Source organism: Phocoena phocoena, chromosome 3 (genome assembly GCF_963924675.1).
Source record: "Phocoena phocoena chromosome 3, mPhoPho1.1, whole genome shotgun sequence".
NCBI lineage: Eukaryota > Metazoa > Chordata > Mammalia > Artiodactyla > Phocoenidae > Phocoena > Phocoena phocoena.
In genome coordinates, this window is record NC_089221.1 from 59,769,629 (window position 1) to 59,785,127 (window position 15,499).

General features: G+C 34.8%; 1 protein-coding gene across 4 annotated transcripts in view; it reads right to left on the reverse strand.

Annotated features, from left to right (window-relative positions):
• Positions 1-15,499, reverse strand: part of CERT1 (ceramide transporter 1) — a 125,670-nt gene that overhangs the window by 56,139 nt on the left and 54,032 nt on the right. For all 4 annotated transcript variants that reach the window (XM_065873448.1, XM_065873447.1, XM_065873446.1 and 1 more), the window contains 3 exons: positions 12,704-12,811; positions 11,772-11,910; positions 6,894-6,977 (listed from right to left, as the gene is read on the reverse strand). In XM_065873448.1, the coding sequence (XP_065729520.1) occupies positions 6,894-6,977; positions 11,772-11,910; positions 12,704-12,811 (331 nt within the window). The remainder of the gene's footprint in view (positions 1-6,893; positions 6,978-11,771; positions 11,911-12,703; positions 12,812-15,499) is intronic.

A 15,499-nucleotide genomic window follows, 5' to 3' on the forward strand; every position in this document is an offset into this window, starting at 1 on the left:
TGCATGTTCCATTAACACTAAATTGCCTCTCAATGAGTTTCATCAAGAGTATACCTTGATTTGACAGATTAGTTAATATTTACTGTCATTATTTTATATAGTAGATGACAATATGCTCTTGTATATTATTTACAAAACAGGAATACAAGTTAAAAAACTGGTTAGAAAATATGGTTAAAAATATAGTTAAATGGGAACAACTGGAAAATATAATAGATATAAAAAAATCCATGCAAGTAGCCATCTTTGACATGTAATTAATACAATTAATCATTAGAAATAAGGGTTTAGGGGTAGGAAATTTCTGACTTTAGATTGATTTAATCTGAAGTAGAGGCCAGGGAGTTCCCTGGCAGTCCAGTGGTTAGGACTCTGTGCTTTCATTGCTGAGGGCCCAGGTTCAATGCCTTGTCATGGAACTAAGATTCTACAAGCTGCATGGTGCGCCCCCCTCCCCCCAAGAAAAAGTAGAGGCCAAAAAATTGAACAGCACTAAGTCAGTGAATTTATTTACACTTTTTAAAAAATTTAAAGTGTACATTTTATTTATTTATTTATTATTTATTTATTTAGCGGCACCACACAGCTTATGGGATCTTAGTTCCCTGACCAGGGATTGAACCCAGGCCCTCGGCAGTGAAAGCAAGAGTCCTAACCACTGGTCTGCCAGGGAATTCCCTAGTCTTTTTATAAATACCAGCTTTACTGAGATATAATTTTCACAGCATAAAATTCACTCATTTAACACATACAATTAAATGATTCTCAGTATATTCACAGAGTGTACAAGCATCATCACAATCAAACTTTAGGACATTTTTATGAACCATCCCCTCAAATCCCACATACATTAGGAGTCACTTCCCATTTCCCCCAACCCTACTGCCCAGTCCTAGGAAACCACTCATACAGTTTCTGCCCTACCATTTGCCTCTGAATATTTCATATAAAGTAACAATGAGTGGTCTTCTGTGACTGGCTTCTTTCACTTAGCATAATATTTTCAAGGTTCATCCATGTTACAGCACATGTCAAGTATGTTATTCCTTCATATGGCTAAAAAATGTTCCATTTTGTTTATCTATTCGTTAGTGGATGGATGTTTGGGTTATTTCCACTTTTTGACTGTTATGAATAATACTGCAATGAACATCCATGTACAAGTTTTTATATGGATGTATGTTTTCATTTCTCCTGAATATATACCTAGGAGTAGAACTGCTAGGTCCAATGGTGACACCATGTATAATATGTTGAGGAATTGCCAGACTGTTTTCCAAAGAAGCTACACCTTGTTATGGTATTTCTTTCCGATTACAGCCAGCCTAATAGGTGTGAAGTGGTGTCTCACTGTGGTTTTGATTTGCATTTTCCTGACGGCTAATAAGTTGAGGAACTTTTCAGGTGCTCACTGGCCATTTGTATATCTTCTTTGGAAAAATGTCTATTGAGATGCTTTGCCCATTTTTGAACTGAGATATTTGTCTATTATAGATTTGTAAGAGTTCTTTATGTATTTTAAATACAAATCCCTTACCAGATAAATGATTGGCAAATGTTTTCTCCCATTTTGTAGGTTATCTTTTCACTTTTTGATAGTTTCCTTAAAGCACAAAAGTTTAAAATTTTGCTAAAGATCAAGAAAACTTTGCCTTGCTCAAGGTGATTAACTCCTATATTTCTTCTAAGGTTTTATGGTGCTAGCTCTTTTAATTAGGTTTTTGATCCATTTTGAGTTAATTTTTGTGTTTGTGTGAAGTAGGGGCTCAACTTCATTCCTTAAATATGGATATCCAGCTGCCTAACACCATTTGTTGAGAAGACTTTTTTCCTGAGTTGTCTTGGCACTCCTGTGAAAAGTCATATTTATCTTACTATAAATGTGAGGGTCTATTTCTAGACTCTCAATTCTATTCCACTGTTCTATATATCTTTCCTTATGCCAGAACTATACTTTACTGTTGCTTTTGTAGTAAGTTATGAAATTGAAAGTGTGAGTCCTCCTACTTTGTTTTTTCAAGACTGTTGAAGCTACTCTGGGTCATTTGTATTTCCATGTGAACTTTAGGATTAGCTTGTCCACTTGTGCGAAAATCCTACCTAGGATTCTGGTAAAGACTGGATTGAATCTACAGGTCAATTTGGGGAATACTGAATTTTTAACAATATTAAGTCATCTGATCCATGAACAGGGCAAATCTTTCCATCTATTTAGGTCTTCTTTAATTTTTTCAATAATGTTTTGTGGTCTTCATAATATAAGGTTTGTGCTTCTTTTGTTAAATTTATTCCTAGGTATTTAATCCTTTTTGATGCTGTTATAAACAAAACTGTTTCCTTAACTTTATCTTCATATTCTTCATTTCTAGTGTATAAAAAATACTGGGTTGGCCAAAAAGTGCCTTCAGTTTTTAAGTAAAAATAAAAGACACATTTTTCACTTTTACCATGAACTTTACTGAAGAACATATGCACCCTTTTGTTCCACTACCTTCTGCCATTTTTCAAGCAACTTCTTAAGTCCATCTTCCCAAAACTTTATCTTTTCGAGCAAAGAATTGTTCCAGGTGCCTTTTATAGCTTCCAGGGGACTGAAATTTTTTCCATTAAGAGAATTTTGTAAAGACCAAAATAAATGGAAATCCGAAGGTGCAATGTCTGGTGAATATGGCGGATGAATCAGAACTTCTCACCCAAGCCGTAACAGTTGTTGCCTGGTCATCAAAGAAATGTGCAGTCTTGGAGTTATCCCAATGGAAGAGTATGCATTTTCTGTTGCCTAATTCCGGATGCTTTTCATCGAGTGCTGCTTTCAGCTGGTCTAATTGGGAGCAGTACTTGGAATTAATCGTTTGGTTGTCCAAAAGGAGATCATAATAGAGGACTCCCTTCCAATCCCACCATATACACAACATCACATTCTTTGGATGAAGACCAGCCTTTGGTGTGGTTGGTGGTGGTTCATTTCACTTGCCCCACGGTGTGGTTGGTGGTGGTTCATTTCACTTGCCCCACAATCTCTTCCGTTCCATATTATTGTACAGTATCCACTTTTCATCACCATCACAATTTGTTTTAAAAACGGACTGTTTTCATTACATTTAAGTAGAGAATCACATGTGGAAATACGTTCAAGAAGTCTTTTTTTTTCTTAACTTATGTGGAACCCAAACATCAAAGCGATTCACATAACCAAGCTGGTGCAAATGATTTTCAACACTTGATTTGGATATTTTCAGTATGTCGGCTATTACCCATGTGGTATAACGTTGACTGTTCTCAATTAATGTCTCAGTTTGATCGCTATCAACTTCAACTGGTCTACCCTACCATGGAGCATTGTCCAGAGAGAAATCTCCAGCACAAAACTTCACAAACCACTTCTGATGTGTTCGATCAGTCACAGCACCTTCTCCATACACTGCACAAATCATTTTTTGGGTTTCAGCTGCATTTTTACCTTTCTTGACATACAGCATAAAATGCTGAAAACATTGTTTTTCTTCCATCTTTAATATTAAAATGACTACGCAAAATTTCACCAATTTTGATAAATCTTTTTTAAAATGCACGCTGATATGCCTGCTGTCACATACAATCTAACAAAATTGTTTTGAATGACGTTAAAGCCGACTAAGTGCTACTAGAGCCATCTTACAGAAAAAACTGAATGAACCTTTTGGCCAATACAATACAATTGACTTTTTGTATACTGATCTTATATCCTGCAGTCTTAATTTATTAGTCCTAATAGGTTTCTAGTGGATTCCTTATGATTTTCTCTATGTAAGATAACGGCATCTTCAAACAGAGAAAGTTTTAATTCTCCCTTTTGAATCTGGATGCTTTTTATTTATTTTTCCTGCCCAGCTGTCCAGGTAGAATCTCTAATACATTGTTGAACAGAAGTGGCAAGGTTGAACAATAGTTAGGAACAAGGTTATCTTGTTCCTGATCTTAGGGGGAAAGCATTCAGTCTTCCACCATTAAAAGTGATGTTAACTGTGGGTTTCATTAAGAGATACTGGTTATCAAGGCAAAACTGGCCTCAGAGAATGATTAGTTAGGAAGTGCTCCCCCTATTCTACTTTTTGGAAGAATTTGTGAAGAACTGGTATTAATTTTTCTTAAAAGGTTTGGTAAAATTTACCAGTGAAGTCACTGGAGCCTGGGCTTTTCTTTGTGGGAAGTTTTTTTTACTAATTGTGTCTCTTTACTTATTATTGGTCTATTTGGATTTTGTAGGTCTTCTCGACATAGTTTCAATAGTTGGTGTCTTTGTAGGACTTTTGTCCATTTCATCTAAGTTATCTAATTTGTTGGCATACAGCTGTTCACAGCATCCCCCTATAACCTTTTTTATTCCTGTAAGGGCAGCAGTAATGTCCTCCCTTTCATTCCTGATTTTAGTAAGTTGAGTCTTCTCCCCTTTTTTCTTGATCAGTTTAGTTAACAGTTTGTCAACTTTGTTTTTCAAAGAATCAACTTAAAGTTTCATTGATTCTCTATATTGTTTTTCAATTCTCTTTCTTCTTTATAATAAATGTGTTTCACCTACAAATTTCCCTCTAAGTACTGTGGCAGCCCATAAGTTGTGGCATCTTGTGTTTCTGCTTTCATTCACCTCACAGTATTTTCTAATGTCCTTGGTGATTTTTGTCTTTGATCCACTGGTTATTTATGAGTGTGTTAATTTCTACATATTTCTGAATTTCCCAAATTTCTGTTATTAATTGCCAATTTCATTCCACTGTGGTTGGAGGACATACTTTGCTTGATTTGTCCTTTTAAACTAATTAAAGCCTGTTTTGTGGCCAAGCATAAGGTCTATAATAAAGAATATTCCATGAACAATTGAGAAGAATATACATTTTTCTATTGTTAGGTGGAGTGTTCTGTGAATGTCTACTAGGTCTGTTTATTTAGACTATTCTAATATTTTATTGTCTTGTCGATCTTTATCCTACTTGTTCGATTCATTATTGAAAGTTGGTTATTGAAGTCTCAAACTATTACTATTGACTTGTCTCTTTGGTCAGTTTTTGCTTCATGTATTTTGGGGCTCTGTTGTTACATGCAAATACGTATTTTATTGTCATAAAATCTCTCCTTTTGTCTCTAGAAATATAATTTTTAAAAGATGGTATAGAATTTAACAGAAGAAAACTTATATAGAGGTAGATGAGAAGTTTGTTCACAAAAGATTGAGGAAACATTCCTTTCACTGTGATCTAGAACTCTTAAAAGTCTTTAACTAAGGAAGATGTTTTCTAATTCAAAAATTTCTCCTCTGCTCTAATCTTCAAATTACTTTAATTGCCTTTCTTCTCATCTTAGAATATCTGGAAGTTTTACTCCTGTTTTAGTCTTCGCTCCATACCCCCCATTCCTATTCCTGGCATATTTACTAGTAGGTTGGTAAACTAGTTCTAAATTTTAAAAAAACTTCAGTATAGTTACATCACAATATTTGATCTAGACCTAATCTTTAATAATGGCCCTCCCTAATGGTAAGAACATTACAATGACCACTCCCAAGAACAGAGTATTATTTTTCCCTCTTCCAACAGTTGATCAATCTAGGACTAAGACCCTGTTTTTGAGAGATGACTAAAATACCCTAATCCCAGACTACAATCAAGTAGTTCCAGATTTAAAGACTATATGCTCTGTTCACTTTACCGGATTATACTCAATGCTTCTGACTAACTTATTTCTAGAGCTTAGCCATAAAAAGAAACTTTCCACCTATGATGATTTTCAAGAGTTAATTTCCATCAACATTAAGAAAGGAATTCTGTTCTTTAATTGACATATAGTTGATTTACAATGTTGTGTTAATTACTGCTGTACAGCAAAGTGATTCAGTTATACATACATAAACATTCTTTTTCATATTCTTTTCCATTATGGTTTAATCACAGGATACTGAATATGGTTCCCTGTGCTATACAGTAGGACCTTGTTGTTTATCCATTCTATATATACCAGTTTGCATCTGCTAATCTCAAACTCCCAATCCATCCCTCTCCCACCGCACCTCGCCCTTGGCAACCACCAGTCTATTCTCTGTCGGTGATTCTGAAGAAAGAAAGTTGCTTATTTGCAACTTAAAAAAAGTTTTAGGAATCCATACCAGCTTATTCTTAGGATATGTTAAAAGAAAGCACTGACCATGAATCACAAGTTTCTGTCACAACCTCCCTGCCCATCCCTGCCCCATACATAGATTCCACACATAAGTGATACCATGCAGTATTTGTCTTTGGTTTATTTCTCTTAGCATAATGCCTTCCAGGTTCATCCATGTTGTTGTAAAACACAGGTTCCCAATGAACAATTAAGAATTCCATCTAATGAGTGAGTCCTTATAAACAGAGCAACAATTAACAGATATATGAAATAAACTGATATATGTAATAAACCACCTTGCTCCTGAGTCTATAAACAACTGTGCTGTGAAATCAGTGATTTCAGTAATTTTCCTTTAATAACACTGATTATATAATTTGCAACACCAGTTTATCAAGTGGAGAGAGAAAAGAACATTAACAGAGAGAAATACACTCTAAAGAAACATTCAAGTTCCATTACAATGTTTCCTCCCCAAGAAATACTTTTTCAGTACTAGAAACTGATTCTACCAAATACCGCTGAAATAAGAGGCCAATGTCTAAAATTTAGAATAAGTCTTTGTCAGATGAGCTGTCAGATTATTTAATGTCAGAATGTATATATTACCTACATGTCTTTTCTTAGAAGAAAATTTTCGCTTTCCAGCTTAAAAAAATTTTCTTAACTATTCCATGAATTATTCTTGTTATATAGTTAGTTATTATGTAACTTCAGAAAGTGTATTTTACCCAACTGAGGGGGAAAATTTTACTACTTACCCTTTTCTTTATTGCCATTGGTATTATGCAAGAAGTCTCCATCAGAACGTGTTGTAGGAAAGTCATCTTCATCATCTTCTACCACTAAGTAAAATATATTGAAAGTTATCAGGATGAAATCATATAGAAATTAACCAGTTTATTCTTATGTTCAACAGAGTAAATATACTCTGGATTCTGTGAGTACATGGTGTTATTCATCTTTGTATTTTCAGTGCTTATCAATGTATGCCCAATAAATATGCTGCGGAATGTCTTTAAATACATTCTTATAAAAACTGTACCCATTCTCATTTGTGTAAGGGATGATACTGAGATACGATTTATTCTGTCCTTTAAGTCTTCCTATCTCTTCCTCCTGACCTTGGGGAGATTTCATAATTCTACCAGAGGCCTACAAAGACTGAAGAGGACAGTAATGGTACATGCAGAAGATACTTTATCTTGCCTCTAGGATATGCAGGGAAAATATAATGACTTATAGATGTGATATCAATTTTAATTCATCCCAATGTGTCTGTGCCTGGACATCCATTTTAACCTACCTAATTCCAGAAAATACAGAATCCCCTGTGTTCTTCCACATACCTCTTTCTTCTACATACTATCCCTTCTTCTACTGCCTAACATACTTAATCCTCTGCACTATGTATTACACTTCTTAGTGCAAATTTCTAAACCTGAGCCCCCAACCTTATTCTCTGTTTCTGAATGGCTTCTTTAGTTTATTATCGTTTGAGGAACTCCCTTTCTACAGAATAAATCTTCACTTTAAACTAATGTCTTACTCCTTGCCTATCTCTCTTTACATCAGGAGTAATTTGGCTCTATGAGGAACATTTCATCTATTTTTAACTCTCTCCAATGGATGCAAAGCCCACTACTATTCCTTACTCCCTCCCGTGACTAAATGGTAGTAATTACCCTGGAAAATACCTTTATTCTGTACTACAATTTTCTAATTACTGGGCTATTTCATTTTTTTCATCACCTGAAAATTTTGCACTCATCTATAACAACTTTTTCAAATCATAAGCTGCTATTATCTACTAACACCTACTATTTTATAACCAGCTAACTGCTAACAGTATCCAACTGACATTTTTCTTTTCCACATCCATCATTCCTACAGACTTCAGTATCCATATTGAAGCCTCTGCAAACACCTTAGTTCCAAGATTAATCAAATTCCCAGATTCTGTGGATCTTTGTCTTTTCATCAATAATTTGCAAATATGGTCAATTCTAAGAAATTAACTACTACAGTGCTGCTCTGATTTTAAATCATAACTGATTTTAAATCATCAGACAACATCCTGACCTTGACTCATTACTAATCTGATTAACTGCTCTTAAATACTGAAATGTCTGCATTTCGCTTGTCTCCTCAGTATCTACCTTGGGTTCCTAAGGATTCACTTTCATATCTCTAACCATCCAATAGCCTAGTACTACCAAACAGGGATTTTCAGCCTTCTTTTTCTAGTAAATACTCAAAATATAAGACTGATGAAAACAAGAGATGCTCTGGCTAAAAGAGTGGCCCTCCCCCTTTCCTTCCCAACCAAGCACTCCTTGTCCATCATTGAGGCACCTTTAAGGGATGCCTGACATGATTTAAAACCACTGTCCTAATACAAATCTCCCATCCCAATCAGACTGGTCTCCCTTACCAGCCCTCAAATCTATTATGCTAAATTCCATCTCTGGATCTTGTACATTTCTGCTTTCATTACCCCTGCAATAATCCAAATCAACCACATTAATAATAGCAACTATTATTGATTTTTTGCTATTAAGCACAGGGCTAATATACATATTCTGATTTAAATCTCACAATCATATGTGCTGGATACAACATCCATGTTACAGAGGAAAGAGATGTGCAGAAATGTTAAGTAATCTACTTCAAGTCATCAAACTAATAATGAATAGAAGAGCAAGATTAGAACCTTTATGTTTAATATGGTATATATGTCTTGTTTTAAAATATATGTTTAGGTCAGAGATAATGTCTTCTACTTCTGTAATCCTAGAGTATCTGGACCTAAATGGTTAATTAAATCTTACTGAAGTGTGGGGGGTGTGTGTGTGTATGTGTGTGGTTAAGTCTCCTTACTAGCAATTACGATAAAACTTTTTAAATGAAAACACTGAACACCTAAAATGAGAGCTTGCTATTATCATTTCAATGACACACTTAATGAAGAACAGTGATTCTTCTTAAAAAATTTTTAAGTCACAGATAATTTAGTCTTGATAATTTAGTGAAAGTACATCTATAGAGATCCTTAGGTCAGCAATTCCAGTCTATAGTCGAAGTAGGAAACTATGGTCCATGTTCTTATTTCACCTTTACCCAGCATGTACTCTTAAAAACATTTCTTAAAATAGCCATTTATAGGGAAATCAGTTGTTATATGCTGAATTGTGCCACTACCAAATTCATATGTTGAAGTCCTAACCTTCCTGTACTCCAAAATGTGACTGGACTTGGAGACAGGTCTTTACAGAGGTAATCAAATTAAAATGAGGTCATGAGGATGGGCCATACTTCAATATGACCAGTGTCCTTATAAGAGGAGGAAATTTGGACACAGACACTTACAGAAGGCAGATGATGTGAAGACACAGGGAGAAGATGATCATCTACAAACCAAGGAGAGGCTTAGAACAGATCCTTCCCTCATGGCCCTCAGAAGAAACCAAACTTGCCAAAACCCTGATCTCACATTTTTAGCCTCCAGAACTGTGAGGAAATACACTTCCGTTGTTTAAGCCACACAGTCTATAGAGTACTTTGGCGATGGCATCCCTAACAACTAATACATTAGTCTATGACTGTTGCTATATAATAAAACATGAATAATGTTTAAAAATATTTTTCAAATCTTCTACACAACATGGTTATTATTACATCCCAACTTCCACTCCTTCCACTATCACTTTTGTCTTCAAAATGCTATATATTATTGACGTGAATCATTTAAAAATAAACAAGGAATCCAAATCTGTATACATCCTGTTTTAGTTTAAAGGGCTATTTGCAAGCAAATGAAAGCTGATGTGTAATGTCTAATTTGACAAAAAAAAAAGTATACATACTTTTTTAAATTAATGAGAAATAGAAGTTCAACTGTCTTTATTTTTAGAGAAATAAATATTAAATGTTAAAGAACCAAAAACTTAAAAGTGCATCAAATATAAAGAACTTCAAGGATACTTCAGGTAAAATTAAGTGCTTTAAGATGAATATGGGCTTCCGCTTCAGGCAAAGATGGAATAACAGGGAGAGAATTTATACTCTAGCATGAAACTAAAAAATCAGACAAAATATATGAAACAATGGTTTTCAAGATACTGGATATTAGGCAACAAAGGATGATGATCCCTAAGGGCTGGGGAACAAATGATGTGAGCGCTGTGAATGCTCCAGCTTACTGCCATGGGAGAGTTTCCAAGCTGTAGAGTAATGAGGAACCCAGGAGGAGCCTGGTAGACTCTCTGAGGTGAAGAAATGGAGCTGAGAATCCAGAGAGACAAAGGACAGTAGAGTTCACAAGGCAGAGTACTTGAGAGGAGAGAACTGTATAGAGAGAGAACTCTGGAGATGGGCAGAAGGTCCCCTGAGTATTTAGCAGAGTACTGACAGCACATACAAGTTGAGGAACTATAGAGGTCATAGAAAGAACCATCTGAGAGGATTCCACCAGGGAAGAGTACCCAAAGCCTATGTGGGGCAGGGAAAAGCACCTGTTCCTATAACACAGACCTGGAATAATTCACAGGGAATTGGCTAGAGAATGCGAAACTGCCTTGGCACAGTCTTAGGGAGAAATGGAAATACATTATTCTAAGGTTCTTAAACAATACAGGAGGTGGGTATATTACTTGAAGGGAGACTGTAATAACTTAAATGTGCATACTATAAACCCTAAAGTAGCCATATAATAACAAAGAGTATAACTAAAAAGCCAACAAAGGAGATAGAAAACGGAATTATAAAAAATACTCAATCCAAAAGAAGGCAGAAAAAGGGAACAAAGAACAGAGAAGACAAAAAGAATATGTAAGAAGGGGTGAGCTCACGTCCTTCTACTCCACCATCTTGCCAGTGAGTCAACAAAAAGAATATGAATTCAGATCAAAGACATTTAATAAGACAAAGAAACGAAACCATGTTAGGCAACTTAGTTATACTGGGTATGAACTCAGAATGATTTAGTAATACTGTTATGAGTAGTTCATTTTTGCCCATTGTAACAAACTAAGAGAAAAACTAAAGAACAGATATTGACAACACCAGTAATATTTAGTAGTAACGAATGAAAAGTAACTTCAAAATTCACATTATAACTAAAGATCATCTCTCTTAAAGAAAAAACTCACTAAAATTACTTTTACATGTGTATGTAATTCCATTATTGACTTCTTCTATGAGAAAAAGGCCAGAGGAAGGGAGGGTGACAGAGGGAAGGAGAGAAAGAGAGGTAAAGAGGGAGAGGAAGAGGAAGAGCAAGGGATGAAAAGATCGACTGATTCCAGATCTGGAGGATTTAACATAAACATATGCTTGTCTCGAAGACTTGTCATAGGGTACATTTATTAGACATAATCATGTGAAATGCCCCATATTATCAAGATGATATTATATTTTTTAATGGAATAAAGAGCTCAAAAACCATTTTAAAATCTTCAGTGATATCTGGTATGGGTGATCAGATTAATTAGGATGTTATTAAAGTAGACAAGTTATGTGGACACTGAAATCTGTTACATTAGAGGTGTACAGCAAAAGTGACTATAATTACCTTCATCACTTAAAGACATTACCCTTAAGATCAAGAGGCTTTAAATAGTGGTAATAGCCTAATTAACCTTTATCCCTTTGAAGTTCATCCTTGGAGACAGCATCAGCACAGGCATCAAAGTACTTCTGTAGAGTATCGACTTGTCTGCATAGGATATCTCTAAAGGTTTCCATTTCAGCCAATTTCTCACGTAAACTGTGGCCCTTCTGCAAAACACAAAACGGGGGGATGTAATCCAAGTTAACAAAACTAGAATTTGTTTATACTTAGTCCCACGGTATTTCACCACCTTTTAAGGTCTGTATCTTACTATTGAGGGCATGGAGTAGGGAGAGTTGTCAAGTTCAATGTATTATTTCCAGGGACGGACTTGAAACTCAGTAATTAATGGCTTGACAGTGATAAGCCTGAAGGAAATGAGAGCAAGCCTGACAACTTGCCACCACAACATTTAATATTTTCAAATTAAACACTGTGATGATAAATTGTGAAAGACTTTAAAATGGGCAAAAATATTACTGGGTGTCTTTTGAAAGGAATAGTAAGTATCATCCATGGAGAGGGTGTCCGATCATATAGAAGTCTTTGATTTCACTGCATTTGAGCTATTTTACAACTCTTTAAGTCATAGAAAACTGAGAGTAATGTAAATGATTCTTGCCCATAGAAAAGCAAATGAACTTTGTCCAGTGGAGGTACACTGGTTACTAATGTGTGACTATTGATTAGTTTTGCATATATTAGCAAAATCATTCCAGCATTCTTCACATTCTTCTTTGAACTACATTTTTTCTTTAACATCTTATTTCATTAATGAATGAAACAAAATCTCTGACATGTGTTCATTTTATTTTTATGAGTCATGATTTTACCTCTTAAAAAACTATTCTGTAACAACTTCAAATAATTTACATTGTAGGAAAATTCTTTCAAAAAACTTATTCTATCAAATAAGTTCTGTTCACAACATTCAGTACTAAAGCATTCATAACCACAAACCTTGAATGAAGACGTGGATGTTGCAGAATAGCCACTTGCTCCAGACACCAGTGACACCATGGAGCCATGTCGACGCAAGCTGGATTCAGATCCATATCCAGACTCAGTCTAAAAAGGAAAGTAAACTACATGAAAAAAATTAAATAAAAAATACTTAATCATCACAAGAAAAAAGCTTTTTAACTACGTGAGGTTATGGATGTTAACTAAACTTACTATGGTAATCCTTTCACAATATATACATATATCCAATAATTATGTTGTAAACCTTAAACTAATACAATGTTATATATCAATTATATCTCAATAAAACTGGAAAAATACTTAAGAGAAAACAAAAGTTCCCCTAAAAAGTAGTAAGGTTATTGCAAAAAAATTTTTTGTTAAGGTTACCGTAACAATAATTAGTAGTTTGAGTTCACTCAAGAAATATAGGCAATCCGCTGGCATAAGCAATGCTTTCAATTCCTAACTGCCACTTCATTTAGAAATTTACTGAATACCAACTACATGCTGGGCTAGTTGGCTAAAAGAGTTTAATAATAGGAAAACTACCTAGAGAAGGTAAATTCATAGAGACAGAAAGTGGAACAGTGGTTATCAGGGGGCTAGGAAGAGGGGAGAATGAGGAGTTAGAATTTACTAGGTACAGAGTTGGAGTTGGAGAAGATGAAAAAGTTCTGGAGATGGATGGTGATGGTGGTGATGGTTGAGCAACAATGTGAATATACTTAATGTCACAGAATTGTACAATTAAAAATATCTGAAATGACAGATCGTCATGCATATTTTACCACAATAAAAAATTTTGGTAGAACAGGACCAAAAAAAAAAGAAAAAAAAGGAAAACTTCTTTATAGATGAATTATTTAGCCTGACACAGCTCAAACATCACTGTCTCAATGAAGCCTTTCCTATTATTCCAGATAGTCTGTCTCTGTATTCTCAACCATTCTTAACATATCATGATTATGGCATTTGCCACTCAATTTTAATAGTTTACATTTTGTAACTACTAGTGGACTTGTACCTTCTGTAAGAAGACTGCATTTCTTCCATTTCTGTAGCTACCTTGACAGTTCATGGCACAAAGAAAATCCCCAATTTTGCCAGTCTATTCTGTAATCACATCATAGAAGATAACTGAACTCTTTCTGGGGTTTAGTTAGACTCAGAACTGTGATCTAATTTTGATGGAGTTGGCACTCTTTAAAGTATCAATTTTGCATCCCATCCTCCTTAGGAAAATGCAGTACTAAAAACATGGACAAAAGAATTAAACATTTGAAAAAAACAACTTCCAAGTACCTAAAACCTGCTCAAGTATTTTGGGATCTCTGATTTCTTCCTACTGTTATTCTTTTACAAGTACTGTGCATAGTTTTAATCCTAGACACTAAACTTAAGAGGTAAAATAATATCTAATCATTTTTGGCATCACACCTAGTGCAGCTTCTTAAAAATTCAAGCTTCCAATACATACCGGTCGCTAAAGAGTCAAAGTAAGATTGTCATACTTTAATAATGCCTGTTCATAAAATACTCTACCTATAAATGGTACTGCAATATATTCCTAACTCTGAATTTACTAACAAATTACATATAAATTCATGACTAGATGGAATCAAAGGTACAATAAATTGGACCTCAATAAATTAGCTAAAGAAAAAAAGGTAAGCTTGTTTCAGTATCACAGAATCCCACAAAAAGAAAATTCTAATTACAGAAATCATGCAATTCATAAAAAAAGTAAGACTTCTTATCAAATAATGTCCTGGAACAAAGGTACTGAGCTAGGTTCCTTAACTAAAATGGCTCTAGTTTCTCTTTCTCGTTTGACAATAATGCTAACTTTCTAAGTATAATGTTTCTACATTTTAATTGTTGTACTGGTTTGGTAAAGTTTTTCGTTAGATTTAAATATAGAAGATTGGAATTAAAAATAAGAAAAATCTGGGCTTCCCTGGTGGCGCAGTGGTTGAGAGACCGCCTGCCGATGCAGGGGACACGGGTTCATGCCCCGGTCCGGGAAGATCCCACATGCCAGGGAGCGGCTAGGCCCGTGGGCCATGGCCGCTGAGCCTGCGCGTCCAGAGCCTGTGCTCCGCAGTGGGAGAGGCCACAACAGTGAGAGGCCCGCGTACCGCAAAAATAAATAAATAAAAATAAGAAAAATCTATCTGTGATGGACCAAAAATATAAGGTACGTACTTCAGCAATCACTTATCTCAGACACCTATATGTCATTCATTTCTCAGCATAAATTAATCTGAACCACCCATTTAAGTACAAAACTACCCCATAATTTACAATCAAAATTTTATTTAAAAACAAATTTTGGATATTTATTTGAAAAATATTTAAAACCAAACAATTTCAAATCCAAATCCAAATGAATCTACCCTCTCCATTTACTTGCTTTATATCAATGAGTCCTAAACGGAGTAAGTCAAAACTTTAAAATCTTGAAACGAAATATAAACACTACAAAGCTTTAATAAATGTTTTTTGACTATGAAACATACTTCTTACATCCTTGCCTGTTTTTTCAGGTTCCACGATTTCAAAACAGTAATATCTCCTTACAACAAAGACATGATAGAACAAAACACTCTACTATAGCAATACTGTTGCTGTACATTTTAAGTAATGGACAGTAAATGAATGTTGAGGCTAAGAGTTTAGAGTAATTGTATTTCTACCTTTAATAAAGTTTCACTTAAATAAACTGCATTATATACATCATTCCAAGGAAAAAGAAAATAAAGTATACTCATGAAGACCAATTCCATTTTA